Genomic DNA, 16,602 nt, shown 5'->3' with positions numbered 1-16,602 from the left:
AAAACTGGAAAAAAACCCCCACAAATTTTTCAAGATTCATCCAAACTTATGGTGCTATATCCATAAAACGTTTCATGAAAATGTTAAAGTTAAGTGCGCTTTATGTAGTGCCTGCTTTAATGTATCTGCCCTTTAAGGTCAGATTGGATAAATTTGGTAAAAACTCTGAACTCTGGCAAAAGCATTGCAGATTTGTTTTCTTCATCATGTTAAAACTCTGTGTGGTGACATAAAGCATCATATTTTTATTAGGCATAAATCACCTCCTGTTTGTCTCATGTTGAGGCAGGAAATGTGACTAAATTATGACAAATGATATGTTTCATGTTAGAAAATCCAGCCTAAATGGTAAATTTAAGAGATGCTGGGTAAACACGGTCTCCAACCCATTTGCGACTGAAACATCAGCTCTAAAGTGGGGGTTGAATGTTTACAGTCCAAGCTTTTAGGGCCTCTTCATGTCAATCATAATGAGATTACCAAGACAAACAAGGGTGTTACCGAGCTTGCTGTGGAGAACCACACCTAACTTGGAATGATAATCCATTGGCGTGCCCAGAATGACAATGTACGGCTTTAATTTTATTTCCAAGTTTATGTTTTATTGGTCAACGTGACGGACACTTAGACTTTTCCTCACATTGTTGGAGAGTAATAAAGAGAGAGGAATATAGGAACTGCCATAGAAGACAGTTCTTTTTTCTTTTTTTTTCCTGGTGAACTATTTCTGTGTAGATTTAATCAAATGTTTTGCATCATCGTCCCGTGGAAAGCCCCGGTGATGACCCATTTCCAGTTTTCTGGTAGAGGGCAGCATATTCTCACTCAAAATCTCTTGGAGTTTCAGAAACTTTTGATGCTGTGCGCTTAACCAAGGCGAAACGAGCTCAGGTGTCGCGCACACCTGAGCTACACCAAAACCATACGGGACTTTGCTCATGCTCGTCTCTGGCTCTGAGAGGTGGGGCATTTCCCTTGACAGGTTGCCACTAAGGTAGGACTGAAAAAGTTTTTTTGTCCTCGCGTGACTCCCAAACGTGTTGTTGGCATGTTATGATATCCATTTGCTGTTGTGGAGTCAAAGTGACTCCAAAACTTTAATTGCTGAAGTTAAGTGAGCTTTGTGAGATTTTTTTATGATGCTTCTGATTTTCTAGTAAGAGTTTTTTGTTTTGTTTTTTGTCAAGATTATTTCCATTGAAATAAAAACATAAAAAATAAAAAAATAAAAAAACTGGCAACCTTAAAGTATTAAATGTATTTTTAATAAAGTCATCCTCTCTGTATTAAAAAAATTGAATTTTTATTTGATATAAGATTCTAATGTTAAATTTTAATAATGAAGCAGAAAATTATGATTGACACAAACAAATGCTTGAAAACTTCTGTCTGTGTGTAATTAACCTATTTCACTTGGTGAAATAAGACTGCAAAAACAAATTAGCTTTTCAACTTGCTGAATTTGTCTGCATGCACAAAATGTCAGATTATTCACTTCACTTGCTTGCAGCTTGCCTGAGCCTCACCTGCTTTAACGTGGATGCTGGGGCTTCGGATCTTGCCCGCTTGATTCTCGGCGGTACAGAAGTACTCGTTGTCGTGGATGATGCTGTTGTAAGCAGAGGGGGAGAAAGGGTAGAGCTGGAGGGTGCCGTTGGCATGCACGTGGCGTATATGGGGCACGTCGTAAATGTCGTCTCCGGCAGCCAGGTACCAGCGCAGGACGGCATGGGGGGCGCCGCCCGCAGGGCAGGGCAGGGACACCCCCACCGAGCTGGAGAAGGTCACTCGCTGCAGGGAGGCGTTCACAAAGTACAGCCGAGTAGAGACAACATCCTCACTGTTGGCTGTTAGGGTGACAGAGACAGGGAGAACCCGTTAGAGGTGGCTTCAGGTACCAAACAAGTACGGGAAAAGACAACCACTGTTCATTTATAAATGGCAAAAAATGAACTGTGGTTTCGGATGTGGTTCCCCGCTTCTCGCCCGGAGCATTAGCTGGAGATAGACACCGGCACTCCTCCTGACCAAGGGTGTTAAAAAAATGGATGGATGGATGGTTTAGGACAGGGGTGGGCACTCCTGGTCCTGGAGGGCCAGTCTCCTGCAACTTTTAGATGTATCTCTACTTCAACACATCTGAGTCAAATAATGAGGTCATTAGCAGGACTCTGGAGAACCTGACTGCACTTGGGAGGCGATTCAGCTGTTGGATTCAGGTGTGTTGGACCAGGGAGACGTCTAAGAGCTGCAGGACCAGGAGTGGCCACCCCTGGTTTAGGATGTAAAATTGAGTAATTTAGACTATCTTCAAAATAGGAAAGATAATCCTTCTAGTTCATTCTTTATAAGAAAAATCTAACGGAGCATTTAACTCCTCAGGACTTCGAATTCTTTATGAAACTTCCACCTGAATAACATCTTGCAATTCACTCAATCCAGTCTCACAATTCTAAAGAAAAAGCTCAACAACCTTGGAGTCTCTTGACAAGAGATGCCCAAGAGAATTCTGTAAAACAGTCAGTGGCTTTATTCTAGTTACAATAGCAAGTAAAGTTGTGGGGGAAAAAAAGCCCATAAACTGTTAAAAAAGAAAAAGAAAAAAGTAGAGAACAGCAGATGTTTTTGCAAATTAAGAAATACAAGTTTTGGTCAAGGCAATGTAAGGCAGCCTCTTACTCTTGAAGTTCAAAGACATTGTCTTAGGCTAAATGAGTAAAAAATAAGAAAAATAGCAGAACAGGAAATCTTAGCAAGCTTGAAATTGAATGTCACCCTGTGTTTAAGGGATAGTTTTACATCTCTCTGTTCAATGTACATCATTAGTCAATCAATGAGATCAATCAGTTTTAGCTTTACTTCTTAATCGATAACTTGCATCCCTACAGTATGCAAGGCAGTGAACACAGTTCTGTAAATAATAATAATAATAATAATAATAATAATAATAATAAGAGCCCACTGCACAGAACCCCATTGAAAACCTCTTGACTATTCCACCAAATATTGATTTCTGAACTCTTTGAGTTAAAACATTAGTATTGTTGTTTATAAAGGAATATGAACTTGTTTTCTTTGCATTATTAAAAGCACAAAAAATCTTTTTTGTGATTTTGATCATTTTCTGCAAATAAATACTACATTTTTACTTGGGATTTCAGAGATTTGTTTCGAGTAGTTCATAGAATAAAACAACAACATACACCTCGAAAGAGTGAAATCAGAGAACAGATCAATTTGCAGCGGTCTCTTAATTTTTTCCAGAGCTGTATGCTCATCAATCTCACATTAACCCAAACAACTTCCTTCATGTTCCAAACTACTGCAAATTGCTGCAAATTGTCTAGTTCCATGTGCGTCATCCAACCATCAGTAATGTAATAAGCTGCACCCACCCAACTCTGAGTAGGGCAAAAATATATCACAACTTCAACCCATTTCTTTGGATTATGTCCTGTAAGCTAGAGAAGTTGTTGCTCGTGATTCTCCTGGCCTCAGCTAGGAGAAACTCTCTCTGTTGCTGTTTGAGTTAAGGAACTGGAAACCACACATGGCTCACTGTAAAGAAATACTGCCGTGGCACAGATTAAGTACGGCTAGCAGATACGCTTTCATAACATCCTCCCCCCTTTCAAAATACCCTTATTCAAACTAAAGTGGGGTATTAAGACATCCATGAAAATCTCTGTTTCTGTGCATGTTTGGCTGAGATTAGGGAGGGGAAGGGAAGGGAAAAGGGAACTGAGGATCGTAAAGAAGTGCTGCGCTCAGCTTGGCTGCAGGCCAGGGGGAGATGTGATGCCCCAAGCCAGAGAATTTTTTTATCTCAGACATTGATACTTAATTAATTCCCCCCCTTTTTTTCCCCTGGATTGCATCAACAATGCCTGGATTTATTCAATCCAATCTCTTCAATTTTCTACATCCTCAGAGAATAAAGGGGCTCGTTCATCAATTGAGGTTTAAAGACAGCGTTGAATTGCTCTTCATCTTGAATTTTTACTGATCGTCTCCGCCATTGTTAATAGCAGTTGACGACTGCAAGATAAGATAAAGAGACCGTGAATTTAGGTTTGTTTCAGATTCGAGTACAAAACGAAAAAGTGAAAAACTGTGGCTGTACGGTAATGCTGATGTTAGCAGTAGTTAAATGTTCTGACTGTTGCTCTAATTTTCAATCAGAATCATTTGGATAAAATCAAGCAATGCAAAATATAAACAGAAACATTTAAGATGAAAAAACAAAACACCAGAACAGGTTTTTGTCTTGTATGACATAGCTGGACCAGAAATAAGACATTTTCTACTACAATATGTAGACCTGTCTATACAGCTTTGTATAAAGGGATATTTTCAGCCTTTATATTTGCTGTTCCATACACTGGGGCACTTTGTCAATTTACTTTCTCAGTGCTTTGTTATTAATCATATAAATATGTTATTTTAGAATTTAAAACTGACCATACGAGGAAGGAAGACTGTGTCACTGACATCTTTCAGTGGTTTCCTCCCGTTAGCATCCCTCATTAGAGTGTTGCTCAGCAGCACATTGTGGTGCTCTCCATGGTGCTGAAAGTGCAGATCGGTTTCCCTCAGAGTCTTTGAAAATGATTGACACCGAATCAAACGGCACCAATGGATTGAACTTGACCTAAATTCCCATTTTTGAAGAGAGTAGCTGCTACAACATTGTCTCACTATCTGCTTGTCATCTTTACTGTGCTCGTGCACACATACATCCACAGGCCCATCCTCATGCATCCGAGCAGCGATTGCATCTTTTTTTTTTCCCTCTCTCTCTTTCTCTTTGTACTACCCTGTCTTTGCTGTTGGCTGAGTTTGACATCAAAACTGAGCCAGTGATTTAACAATAACCTCTCTATCCCTTTGACATCACCTCACACAGAAAGAACCATACACACATTCACTCTCACAGTTGCTTCTGAGCACCTTTGTACTCGAGAGCCTCCTCCTCTCCCCTTCCAACCAACCACCCATATCCTGTCAGGAATAATGCACTCCTGCTCCCTAAGTCAGCTGTAGAGCACACACACACACACACACCCACACACGCACACACACAAACCAGGAAAGTCGGACATCAGTTTCCTACAGCGGTGCAATTGCAATGTGGATGAGTTAAACAGAAAATATTATGTGGATTTAACACTTTCCCTCTGGCCATCAAACCACACACTGTCACCTGTCAGAAAAGTGGCAGGAAAAGACAAGCGGTGCTGTGTTTAATAAATACAAATTTGGATGTTTCTGATGTAAAACATAAAGTCATAATAGACAATGTAAAGATTTTCTCACCTTAATAAGCCTCGTATCCTGTGTAGTTAAGCTAAAAGATGAAAACAACACTGCCACAAGACCTACCGTTCTGGTTTTGTTGTACTTTTTTTTTTCTTTTGGTAAATGAACAACAACCCAAACACACAAAGCCAAACAAGACTCAAACGAGAAACACCACCCCATACAGTGGAACACATCAGTCACAGCATCATACTTTGGGATTGCTTTCTCTATTTTTCCTCTTGGAACCGCTAATAACTTTCTGCTTGAAGGCTGAAGATGAAGGGGGGATTTTGGGATGTGAGAGACCCCAGTCACACCCCAGAACTAAATTTTAAGATGTTTCCCTTCGAGTTTAAACACTTGAATTGAGCTTAAACTGCCTCGCCAGCATGCAGATGAGCTCTCCAGAGCTATGCTAATCAGCTAATATTGGAACCAGGTGTGCTGCGGCTGAGGCATGTCTAAAAGTTGCAGCCGTTGAGGACCGGAGTTTAAAACCACTGGATTGCAGTGAAGAAGATTGAATCTGTTCTTTTTGAAACACGAAGAAGGATATATTCATCAAGGTGAACCGTTAACCTAACTTTTTTATGCATTTCTTGTTTTGGTGCATTTTATTTATTTATTTATTCTTTTTTTTTTTTACTAAAACATGTCTTAGCAATGCAACCCAACACATTCACACTTCTCCACTTGCTTTGCTGTGGATATGAAAATGGAGTATGAATATGTATGCAGTAGAGGCAAGGATATTGCGTATGGTGAACCTCTATGCATAATGTAGCTTTTTGTGTCTCATCTAGATTCATTCGGGATCACACACACACACACACACACACACACGCACACACACGCACATGCACGCAGACTAGAATTCACACCATAACAATCATGTGGATAGAAAAACAGGGCAATAAATCCCTCACTATGCCTTTTCAACTCTTTTTTTTTCTTCAGTCACAAAGTCACATAAAGACAGTTCAAGTTCAATTCATAAGAACATATCTGCAAGAAGATTTTGGACGCACTAAACTATGCAGTTGCGTTTCAACTTAGAAGTTTGCATACTCTAATCATTTACATTAATGTCATATAAACAGTTAAACAAACATGGACTGCATAGCTTCAGAATATATTTTCCTAATTCACACAGGTTCAACACAGGCTCCAATCCATACAGACGCGCTTGAGGGTAAAACGATTCCTTCCAGGTCCTTTCTGACAGGGGCCCTCAAATTGTCTCCAAGTTTTGGGAAGACTTCTGCTCGGCTTTCGGGTCAGAGGTCGCCCTCAACCCTGGATTCCATCCTTAGACCTTAGGCTTTGAGGAAGCCCTCCTGCCTGTTCTATTCAAGTCAGTCATCCTACAGATTACAGCTTCCCCATGATTGTCATACCTCTGCAAAGTGCATCATCACCATCGTCAATCTGAATCCCTCATCTCTGTCCTCCAGACATTGCTGTGCAACCTGGAGAATCAGACCTCTGTCACAGCACTTTTGTGAAATGTCAAATAAATGTAAGTGAGCATCCTTTGTTAACACTCCCAGGTAGCTGATCGGGTTTGGGGACAATTCTTCTGAAACTTTAAGGGCTGCTTTTTCAATCATCTGGTTTCCAGAGTGTCAACATTCAACAGCCATATCTTAATTAGATTTTTTTGTTTGCTTGTTTTGTTATTTCCATGCGTTTGACATAATTTAGAAAGCTTAGCATCCACATTTTCAAAAAATCTGTAAATAACTCAAAATGCCCTCAGGAAGACTCATTTCCTGGTTTTGGTATGGCCAGTCACATTTACCTGTTCCATTCTGTGTGGAAATCTTTTACCTTTTTTAAGATTGTCGCCACCTTTGATCGGGTCAGTAAAATTCCCTGAAATCATGACATCCACTGCCGACCAGATTTAAAAATCCTGTAGCACGCAGTCGACATTTAATTAGACTGCATGACATCTCCAGTTAAGACTATTATGCTAAACCACGGACATTAGAGTGCTTATGTATTTTGTAGAGCAAGGATTGTAAAGGCGCAAGGCAACATTGTCCCTCCAGGTTTTTGTGAGCACACTTTTGGGGTTTTGGTTCATTTTAGAAACTGCCATTTCAATTTTGTTGACGTTTTTCTCGCTTTGATAAGAAGTGAAATTGCCTGAATGGTTTGCCTTAGAAACAGTACATCACACCAACTGGCCACCGAAGAGAGCGTGTTCAAAATAAACAAAATGTTCAGACAGAATGTGAGGCAGAGTGACTTTTTTTTTCCTTTTCTCACTTTTGTGCTGCGTTCATCTACCAAGCACTGCACAACAAAGAAACAAACCGCTTGTCTGAGCACAAAGATGATAGCAACCTAACTTTAAAGTGATGTGTAGAGGTTATTCTGCGGAGAGGTAGAAGCATAGACACAATGCGCTTCAGTCAAATCTGACGGAGGAAATTATGCATAGAATATAAGACTCACTCATATATTGTGAAGCATTTTCACAGAAGACTGGTTAGACAAGCTTCCATTTTAACTGTGAACAGTTTTGAAACAGTTGCATTTTATTTGTGTGTAATATAAGTGTCAGACTCATGAAAGTTCTACGAATTTGCCAAGCCGCACAGATCTCCAAACAAACTGCACAGTTCATTTTGGGGACAAGACAGGTCAGGAATAAAGTTGAGAAGTTTAAAGCAACCTTTAAAATCTCACTGTCCAATCCATCATCCAGAAATGGAAAGAGGATGACGCAACTGTAAACCTAGCAAGACAAGGCCGTAGACCTAAACATACAGACTGAACGAGGAGAGCGCTGATCAGAGATGCAGCCAAGAGCCCCATGACGACTCTAGATGAAATGTAGAGATCCACAGATCAGGTGGGGAAATGTGTCCACAGGACAACTATTAGTTACGCACTCAACAAATGTGTTCTTTAAGGAAGAGTGGCAAGAAGAATGTCATTGATAAAAAAACAAACAAAAAAAACCTTAAGAAGTCCTGTTTGCAGTTTTCCAGAAGCCATGTCAGGGAAAAGAAAAAAACATGTAAAAGAAAGTGATTTGGTGAGTAAAGTTTGGTCAGAAGAAACCAAAATGTAACTTTTAGGCCAAAATGCAAAACGCCATGTGTGGCGGAGAACTAAAACTGTACAACATCACTTTGAACACACCGTATCCACTGTCTAATACGGTGGTGGCAGCTTTGTGCTCTGGGGAAGCTGGTCAGAGTTGAACATGGCTGGAGCCAAATACCCGGCAGTCTAAGAAGAAAACCTGTTGGAGTCGGCAAAAGATTTGAGACTGGGTTCACCTTCCAGCAGGACGAGGACCCTAAACATGAATCCAGAGCTACAATGGAATGGATTAAAACAAAACATGTTCATGTGTTAGAATGGCCCAGTCAAAGTCCAGACCTAAACCCAATCAAGAATCTGTGGCCGGATCTAAAAACTGCTGCTCACAAATGCCCTCCCTCTGATCTGTCTGAGCTTGAGCTGTTTTGCAAAGAAGAATAAGTGAAAGTTTCAGTTCCTAGATGTGCAAATCCAGTAGAGACAAACCCTTAAACACTTGCAACTGGAACTGTAGCAAAAGAATGTTCCAAAAGTATACACTCATAGGGGGCTGAATACTGTTACACGCCACACTTTTCAGTTTTTTATTTGTGTAAAATGTTTCAAATCCTGCATAATTTTCTTTCTACCTCATAGTTGAATACCTCTTTGTCTTGGTCATGACGAGTTGGGTGTGAGAATGGGTTGCTTGGTCTTTTACATTAAATTCCACATAAATATATTTATGTTTGTGATTGTAATGTGACAAAATAAAAAAATAAATACATAAATAAAGGGGTATGAATACCTTTGCAAGCCATTGTATCAGTAATTAGCTGTATATTTTTCCTGCTTTCTTTCAGGAAAATTGTAATTGCTGTAGTATGACACATCAACTCTGTCAATATGTGGAAGTTTTTCCAATTTTTCACAGACTAAATTATTTTGTAGATTAAACTGTCCTACTCCAATGCTTCAAATTGAGATATTTGGATAATTCTTTACTATTCACATACATTTATATAGAATGAAATATTTCTGAATTAAAATAATTGAATACCAACAGTCTTTCAGGAAAAAAAAAATACCTCCAGTAGTGTAGTACAGAAACGGCAAATTAACAATGCGTATGATAACTAAGACAACAATTTTCTTTTGAAAACATTTCATAAACAGAGCTGACCCCTAAAATAAGAGTGTCTTTCAATCAGTCTTCATGTTTTTGTTGACTTCTAGGATAGTGGATTGGCTTTGTAAAATTTGGTGTAATTATTAACAATACATTTATTTCTCATCTTCTGTTAGTCTTTAGTTTTCTACACAGGTGATCATCTCAGCATCCTTCTCCGTTACACTAAACCCTCTGCATCCTTCACAACAATCTATGAAGCTTCTCTTCTCTGTAATTTTATTCTGAATATATTGTCATAATATTGACCATAAACCAAACCAAGCTTACACTGTAGGACAAAGCTGTTGCCTTCCTCACACTGGCCCCTTCACGTATGGTTACAGGTTTTCTTCTACTTCTCAGAGGTTAACTTGAACCTTGCTCTGAGTTTTTCCCAGCACTACTGGATAAGGTCTGATTACTAACCTAGAAGAAGCATCAATGCCATTTTTTTCTGCCATTTATTTTTACTCATAGATGTCTGTGATTTCAAATGTAACTGAGTAAAGTATTTAAAACAAGCTAAAGTAAAGGTTTAGCTCTGTAAACTCCTTTAAAAAAATACAAAGTTTTCTGTCGTTAAGTACAGAAAACTTTTACTTAACAACAGTAGTTACTTTTTACCCCTGCAGAGTCTGAGTGTAGCAGAATTAACAATTTCCAACATTTGTGTTAGAAACTCCAATTGCTAGTATAAATGCAAGCATCTCTCATTAGTGTAATGATGTTATTGTATTTGGTAGGCTGGAAGAAATTATAATGAGAAGTTATCAAAAGAAAAAATACTTTAAAAAATAGTTTTTAAATAGTAAACAATGTTGATGTTTTCTTTTTTTTTTATTGCACACTAAATTTAGTTCAGGGAATGTGGCTGAAAACAAGGTGGTGCAGATCACCACAAGACTTTTCTTTTAACATTTTTTTGGGAGTTAAGAGTTGGTGGTTTTAAAACTGCGCACATAAGCAAAGGTCCTGATTTCCCAGTTGATTCGAAGTTCCATTGAGTGCAATAATTATTTCAGTCCTCTTCCTTTTAATCGGGCCTGGATCCGGCCTATTGGGCCTGGGGTAACATTCCCATACATCCCTGAACCGTGTATGACTCAGTTTTATTTCCCTAATATGACAAGCAGCCTTCCAAATCATGACAGAGAAGAATTAGTGCGTCTCTCCTCCTTTCTCATGCCTACATGTATCCATTTATCCACCCATCCCTCTTCACTCCGCACGCAGACACGGGTTCAGGTGTGCTGATACGCAGCCAAACTAAAGCAACAAACGACCATCAGTGACAGGCAGAAAAAGGAAATGCATATATATATATAAAAATGTCAAGCAAATACCCTCAATTCTGGCGTAAAGAAAACATAAGACGCAAGCAGATGATAGTGTGCCATATTGGGTGGCGCGGCGCTGCCAGGAAAAGACGCAGTACTAATGCATATGCATGTATGATAATAGACCTTCGTCTTTCGCCGTAAAATTGGACAATATCATCAATTAATATATCAATTTATAGGAGAAAAGCGATCAGATGTTTGATCCGTGCAAAACCAGGGGGAGCATGGCTCTGAGAAATCTACGGAAAAATTGAAGTTTGTTTTCCACTGCGTTATCTACATCTCTCCCATCTCAAGCACTCTTTCCGCTCCAGTGGCTGCTTGCAGCCCCCAACCCTCCTCCCATCACCACACATATACACACACACGCATTCTTATGGAAACCTGCACACTCACAAGATACATTTCGTTCAGTCACGGGACAGGGAAATGTACAGTGCGTAAAATCGAAATAGACCCTGTAATCCAATTACATACAACAAAAACAGCCCAGAAGTCCCCCACCGCGCAGGTGCACCCCAGCAAAGGGCACCGCCAAGGCCAGCGACTACAACCGTCTAACACTCAAGAAACAAACCTTAGTTCATATGAATAAACTTTTAGAATGGTGTTTCATATTTAAGCATCCAGATTCAAAGTCGCTTGTCAAGGCAGAAGATTGAACTAAGATTCTTTTGATTTTCATTTTATATAAGCATTTATCTATATATAGAGCTATATATTCCCCCACTATTTCTTACATTAATATTTAAATGTTTTCGTTTTTTAAAAAAAGAAAGGGGAGAAAACGACTAATTATCTTGCATCTGCAGTGTTCAGAGCAAGGCCAATCAGTACAATGTAGTGGCACAGAAAATGGTGGATGAATAATTAGAGCAAGGATGATAACAACTGAGTCACTCCGACATTTTAGCAGAGGAAACCCAACTATAACTGGATCTTTCTCGCATTTTAAAACATCTAAGTGGAATGCATCACCTGAAAATTTCCTTTATCTCATCAAAATCTACTGACCCTTTTTGCTCTGCTTTTGCAGGAATTAAACAACTGAGCAAAATCCTCAGAAACATCCAGTTTTGGCATCTATGACAAAAAAAACAAAAAAAAACAAACTGAAATAAACGGGGAAAGATGCTTTTACTCCTAACACTCCATTCTTTGCCTTCTGTACTTCCAACACACACACTTGCGCGCGCGTGTGCGCACGCACGCTCACAAACACACACGCACACAAACACAGACAGACTCAAACTCGCTCTCCAACATCTTTCTTGGACAGAAAAGATCTACAAAACCTTTAAACTTCTCTATCCGCTCGGACTTTTCAGAGGAAACAGCCCCAGAGCCCCAAGATCGGCGCTCTTCATCAGCACAGATTGCTATCAGCCTCTCCTCCTATTCAACAGCCTCCATATTCACGGCACATTCTCATATTCATCATGCAAAATTGCTAATGCCGCTGCTTTTTTTCCCCCCCAGCGGTCGCAATAAGGATGCAGTTTGTGCTCAACTTTACATACTTATGTTTTCTTATGCTTCACTCAAATAAAAGTGATTGCTGATTTTTGTGTTCGCAGTGTTCTCTTTGTAATTTATTTGCGGCTAATCAGATTAATCACCACGGGGGCAAGCAGACGTTAATCCAAGCAGCAATTTGTGATAAATTGATGGCTGATCAAAGAATAAACACCTTCAAAACGAAAAGAAAAAGTTTCCTATCTTCTTCAAACAGTGATTTGGAGTTTGGCGCGTGTCTTTTAGAGCATGTTTAATTCCAAATTTATCACCCAGCCAACTTCAGCATCTTTTTAGAGGGGAGGCAACATGCAGACAAGGCAAAGACTCAAATCTCCAGCTTACCTTCTTGCAAAGAATACAGCAGGAGTAAAGTTACAAGCCACATGCCATTAATAGCAGTTATATTTCACAGGAATGTTGTGCCGTCCCCCCCAAAAAAGAAAAGCGCACGGCGCCGCGTTCGCCCAGTCGAGGCTCCGTGCACAGGACTGGATCTTTTCTCTGATGCTCCCCGGCGGTCTTCTCCAGCCCTGGTCCCAACACTCTCCAGCGCCGAAAAAGCGAATAGCCGAGGAAAGAACCGCCTCTGCTCCCCGTTCTCCCCTCCCCTTACCGGGACAGGCTGCTGCTCGCTCCACCCCCGCTACCCAAATGATGCCCCGTGTATTGGAGAGATACACCGATAACGCACTGTTCAGATGTGCGGGTGGAAAAAGAAACAATAAAACTCGTTGGAGAGAACACTTTTACGCGCAATGACCTGATGAGTTCATACTCTAAACGGAGAAAAATCCGAGTTCAAACTAAAATAATAATAAAAAAATCTCTCTTGCATCAAAGTTTAATATGCTTGGGCTGATGTTCTCAATTGTAAAACAAACTTGAAACTGAGTGTGAAAGTAAAAACTGAAAAAGGACCATGAAATGTTGAAGTTCCAGGTGAGATGGATGAGAGGAAGCGCAAAGATGCTGAAGAGTCCGCTTCCTTTAGGCGGAGAGACGGAATGCGCTCTGCGCTGCGTCCACAGACAGCGTGTCCTTTACGCAGATGATATTTCTGATAATAATGTTAAGAAAATAGTTATCGAGACCCAAATTAAGTTAAAATTTGAGAATAGGCCTATAACCAACAACTTTACAGACATGGGCTATAATTTAATAGACGTCTCAATCAGGGTCGCTCCAAGATTGTATGAGTTACTGGTGATGGAATACAGCTATTTGATTCAGGTGTGTTGGAGCAGAGATGCGTCTAAACGTTGCATGATGGTAACAGGACTGAACTTGGGCATCCCTGACATGCAGCTTTAAATAGCAGGTGTGGAAAGAGACACATTCAAGTATTTTTGCAAGTTCTGCGTCATGGAACAAATTTGAATGTATAGCCAGCATGTTTCCGGGTCTCAATGCAAGCATTGTGCAAATGTAAAAACATTTGCAAGTAAAAAATGTTTATGGACCGGTAACCTGGTCAGTGTGTAACACATCTTTTAACTGTTGATGGCTGGGATATGCTTCGCCACCTTGTGATCCACAACAGGACATAACCTGGTTCTTTGTACTGACTTCAAGGAATACCTCACTACAACTCATCTGATATTTAACAGTCTTTGCTTGACATAAACTCCCAAACAGCTCTCTGTCTGGCTGCACTCTAAAGAATTGCTGGCTTAGAACACGACCCACTTGGAGGTATTTTTCTAACCCAAGGTCTTTTTTTTTTTTTTTTTTACTCCAAAGGGTTAAAAAGGTAAATATTTAATGCTTACAAGTGCAATTACAAGAACAGTCAATAATAAACACAATATTTGAGATAAAAATCAATGGTCATCCCCTGCAACTGCTTAATCCTTACATGACCGGGGGCAATTTCCAGTCATGGCAAGAGGACAGTGCACCCAGAACAAGACAACAGTCTATCTGGAGGAACACTAGACAGATAGCACTGTATCAAACGATTTGGATTGGACTGTTAACCTAACAAACATCTTTTTTAAATTTTGGTGGAAGCTGGAATGAGCCCAGAGAGAGCTCAGATATGTGCATGGATAACATGCATGTTCCAAACAGAAACTCTCATCTGGGATTCATATCCAGGGTCACATTGTCATCAAAACCAAATCAGGACTAATATAAACAGATTTACTTCAACATGCTGCCACCATGATCCTTACAATGCAAGAATCTTTTCTTAAGAATTCTAGAGTAGGCCAGCTTTCACTTTCTGTGTGCATTCAGGAACCTTGGCTGTCCATGATCCTGATCACATGATCACTGGTCAGCCACAGATCCCTCCTTAGATGAGTTTTAAGAAATACTAATCAGTGCACACCAGGAGCTAGTTATGTATAGTTCTTAGCATAAAGGCTAATTGTCTCCGAAGTGAACAACCTTGATTTCTAGTGTGAACAAAATCATTGGCCGAACCACTGACTTTACCAAAACATCATTATTTTGCCATCTTACCCATTTTTATTTTATCCCGAGGAAGATGTTGGTTGAAGAGTAATCAAGTCAACTGAAGCTAAAAAAAACTAAACAAAACAAAACAAAAAAAAAACACAATGTGTGCCTGTAAAAAATAATGAGTCTCCTTTTTAGTCTCTCCTTCAACCCAACAAACTTATTTTCTTAAAACTGCCCAGTATCTATCCTGATGGTACCAACCAAGCATTTGGATTAAAGAAATGACCCAGCAGGTTTTAGAGTGTAAGGCGATGTTTGGAGAGGCATAATCAAAAAGCATTTCTTGTCGTTTAGCGGAGCTGAGGCAAGCTGTGGAGCCCTTTCACTCCCACTGAGGAGCCGCTGTAGTGTGCCAGGGAAGGAAGCAGATTCTGCCTCCACTCTTTATTATGTAACAGGTGGAAACCCACAAACCCACGCGATCTGTCTCTCTTTTTCTCTCCGACACACATGGAGCCAAAAAAAAACTGAAATACACAAACACCATGCAATAAAAGTGATATACACAGAAGCAGAGAGTGAGTACTTGTGTGGATGTAAATCTTTTGGAGCATCAAGCGCACTAAGCATAGTGTGGTTTGGCATTCTGATGGCATGATGATATTCATACATAAAAATCCATGGTTTTTGTCATACTTATGTACAAATTTGTAACCAAAATCTATATCTAATCTAATTGCTTTTATTTATTTGGATTGTAATACATGGACCAAAGTAAAAAAAAAAATATATATATATATCTATATATATATACATACATACACATAAAATGAAAATCTTGTCAAATTCGCAAACAATTTATAGGAAAATTATACCCTATCACTCTATTTTGCGGAACGTTGCTGAAAAGTATTTTAATGTATTTAAAAACTGAACAGTCGTTTTCATTATAAATCTATCGATGTGCATGGTCAAAGCCAAGCAAACAAATGCTGCATCATAAAATAGACAACCCTAGTCCATTACTGCCACTAAGTGTTGCAAGAAATATTAATTTCCATCAATAATATTTTAGAATACGTTAGTGTTTAATAATGTGTTCATGGCCAAATATTTTTAACACTAAAAACAACAACAAAAAATAATAATAAACTGAAGTTTAACTAGGCAGAAGGAAACCGAGACACTCAGGTCAAAGTAACACAGGTGATTAAGAACACAAAAACAAAACACCAGATGGAACAGCATAACCAAAACAGCCAAACTAAGCTCAAAGTCCAACAGATTGTGGCCAAAAACATTTGAGGGTTTGCAATCATCACCAGTTAGAATTTAAGTCAATAAATCACAGGTGCTAGGTAGCCTGCCTGTGTCAACCTTTTCATCTGACGGTTCTTTGGAAACTTCACCACTTCTTTCCTGCACTGGTCTTCGGCCGGCCGCAGAAACAAACAGGCCATCGGACAGGACTCAACACACTAAAGCTCTTTGCACAGAAGCATCAGCCATCTGCCTTGCATGATGACACATGAGGTCTGTCTCCTAAAAGCAATGTGGCAAGATGGTTAGGGGGGGATGACGCGAGTTGGTGTGACAGCACCAAGCAGGTTATGCTATACGTCAGCCAGTGATCGTCATGGGGACTGACAGTTTGAGCTCGGCCGGCCAGCCAGCCGGGCTAGGGAAAAAGCAAGTAGCTCCCAGAGAGCTCCAGAGACTGAGAGTGAGAACAGCAGTCCAGGACAGGCCCACCACATCTATTTCCTACATCGCTATGCACCACTGTTCTTCAACATATAAGGGAGGAGGATGCAAAGGATATGCAAA

General features: G+C 39.8%; 1 protein-coding gene across 4 annotated transcripts in view; it reads right to left on the bottom strand.

The window, feature by feature from the left end:
* Positions 1-16,602, bottom strand: part of LOC122833226 (Down syndrome cell adhesion molecule-like protein 1 homolog) — a 116,777-nt gene that overhangs the window by 94,027 nt on the left and 6,148 nt on the right. For 3 of the 4 annotated variants that reach the window (XR_006370944.1, XM_044120649.1, XM_044120651.1), the window contains exons 1-2: positions 12,712-12,910; positions 1,527-1,847 (exon numbers count right to left, since the gene is read on the bottom strand). Coding sequence is in view for 3 of the 4 variants with exons in the window: in XM_044120649.1 (XP_043976584.1) it covers positions 1,527-1,847; positions 12,712-12,754 (364 nt within the window). In the remaining variant the exon portion in view is untranslated. Of the gene's footprint in view, positions 1-1,526; positions 1,848-12,711; positions 12,911-16,602 lie in introns of those variants that run through there. The other variant, XM_044120650.1, reaches the window with a different exon arrangement.

The sequence above is a fragment of the Gambusia affinis genome, linkage group LG06 (genome assembly GCF_019740435.1).
Source record: "Gambusia affinis linkage group LG06, SWU_Gaff_1.0, whole genome shotgun sequence".
In the NCBI taxonomy this organism is placed as follows: Eukaryota; Metazoa; Chordata; class Actinopteri; order Cyprinodontiformes; family Poeciliidae; genus Gambusia; species Gambusia affinis.
Note: the sequence above shows the minus strand (reverse complement) of the source record. Positions and strands in the feature narration are given on the sequence as shown.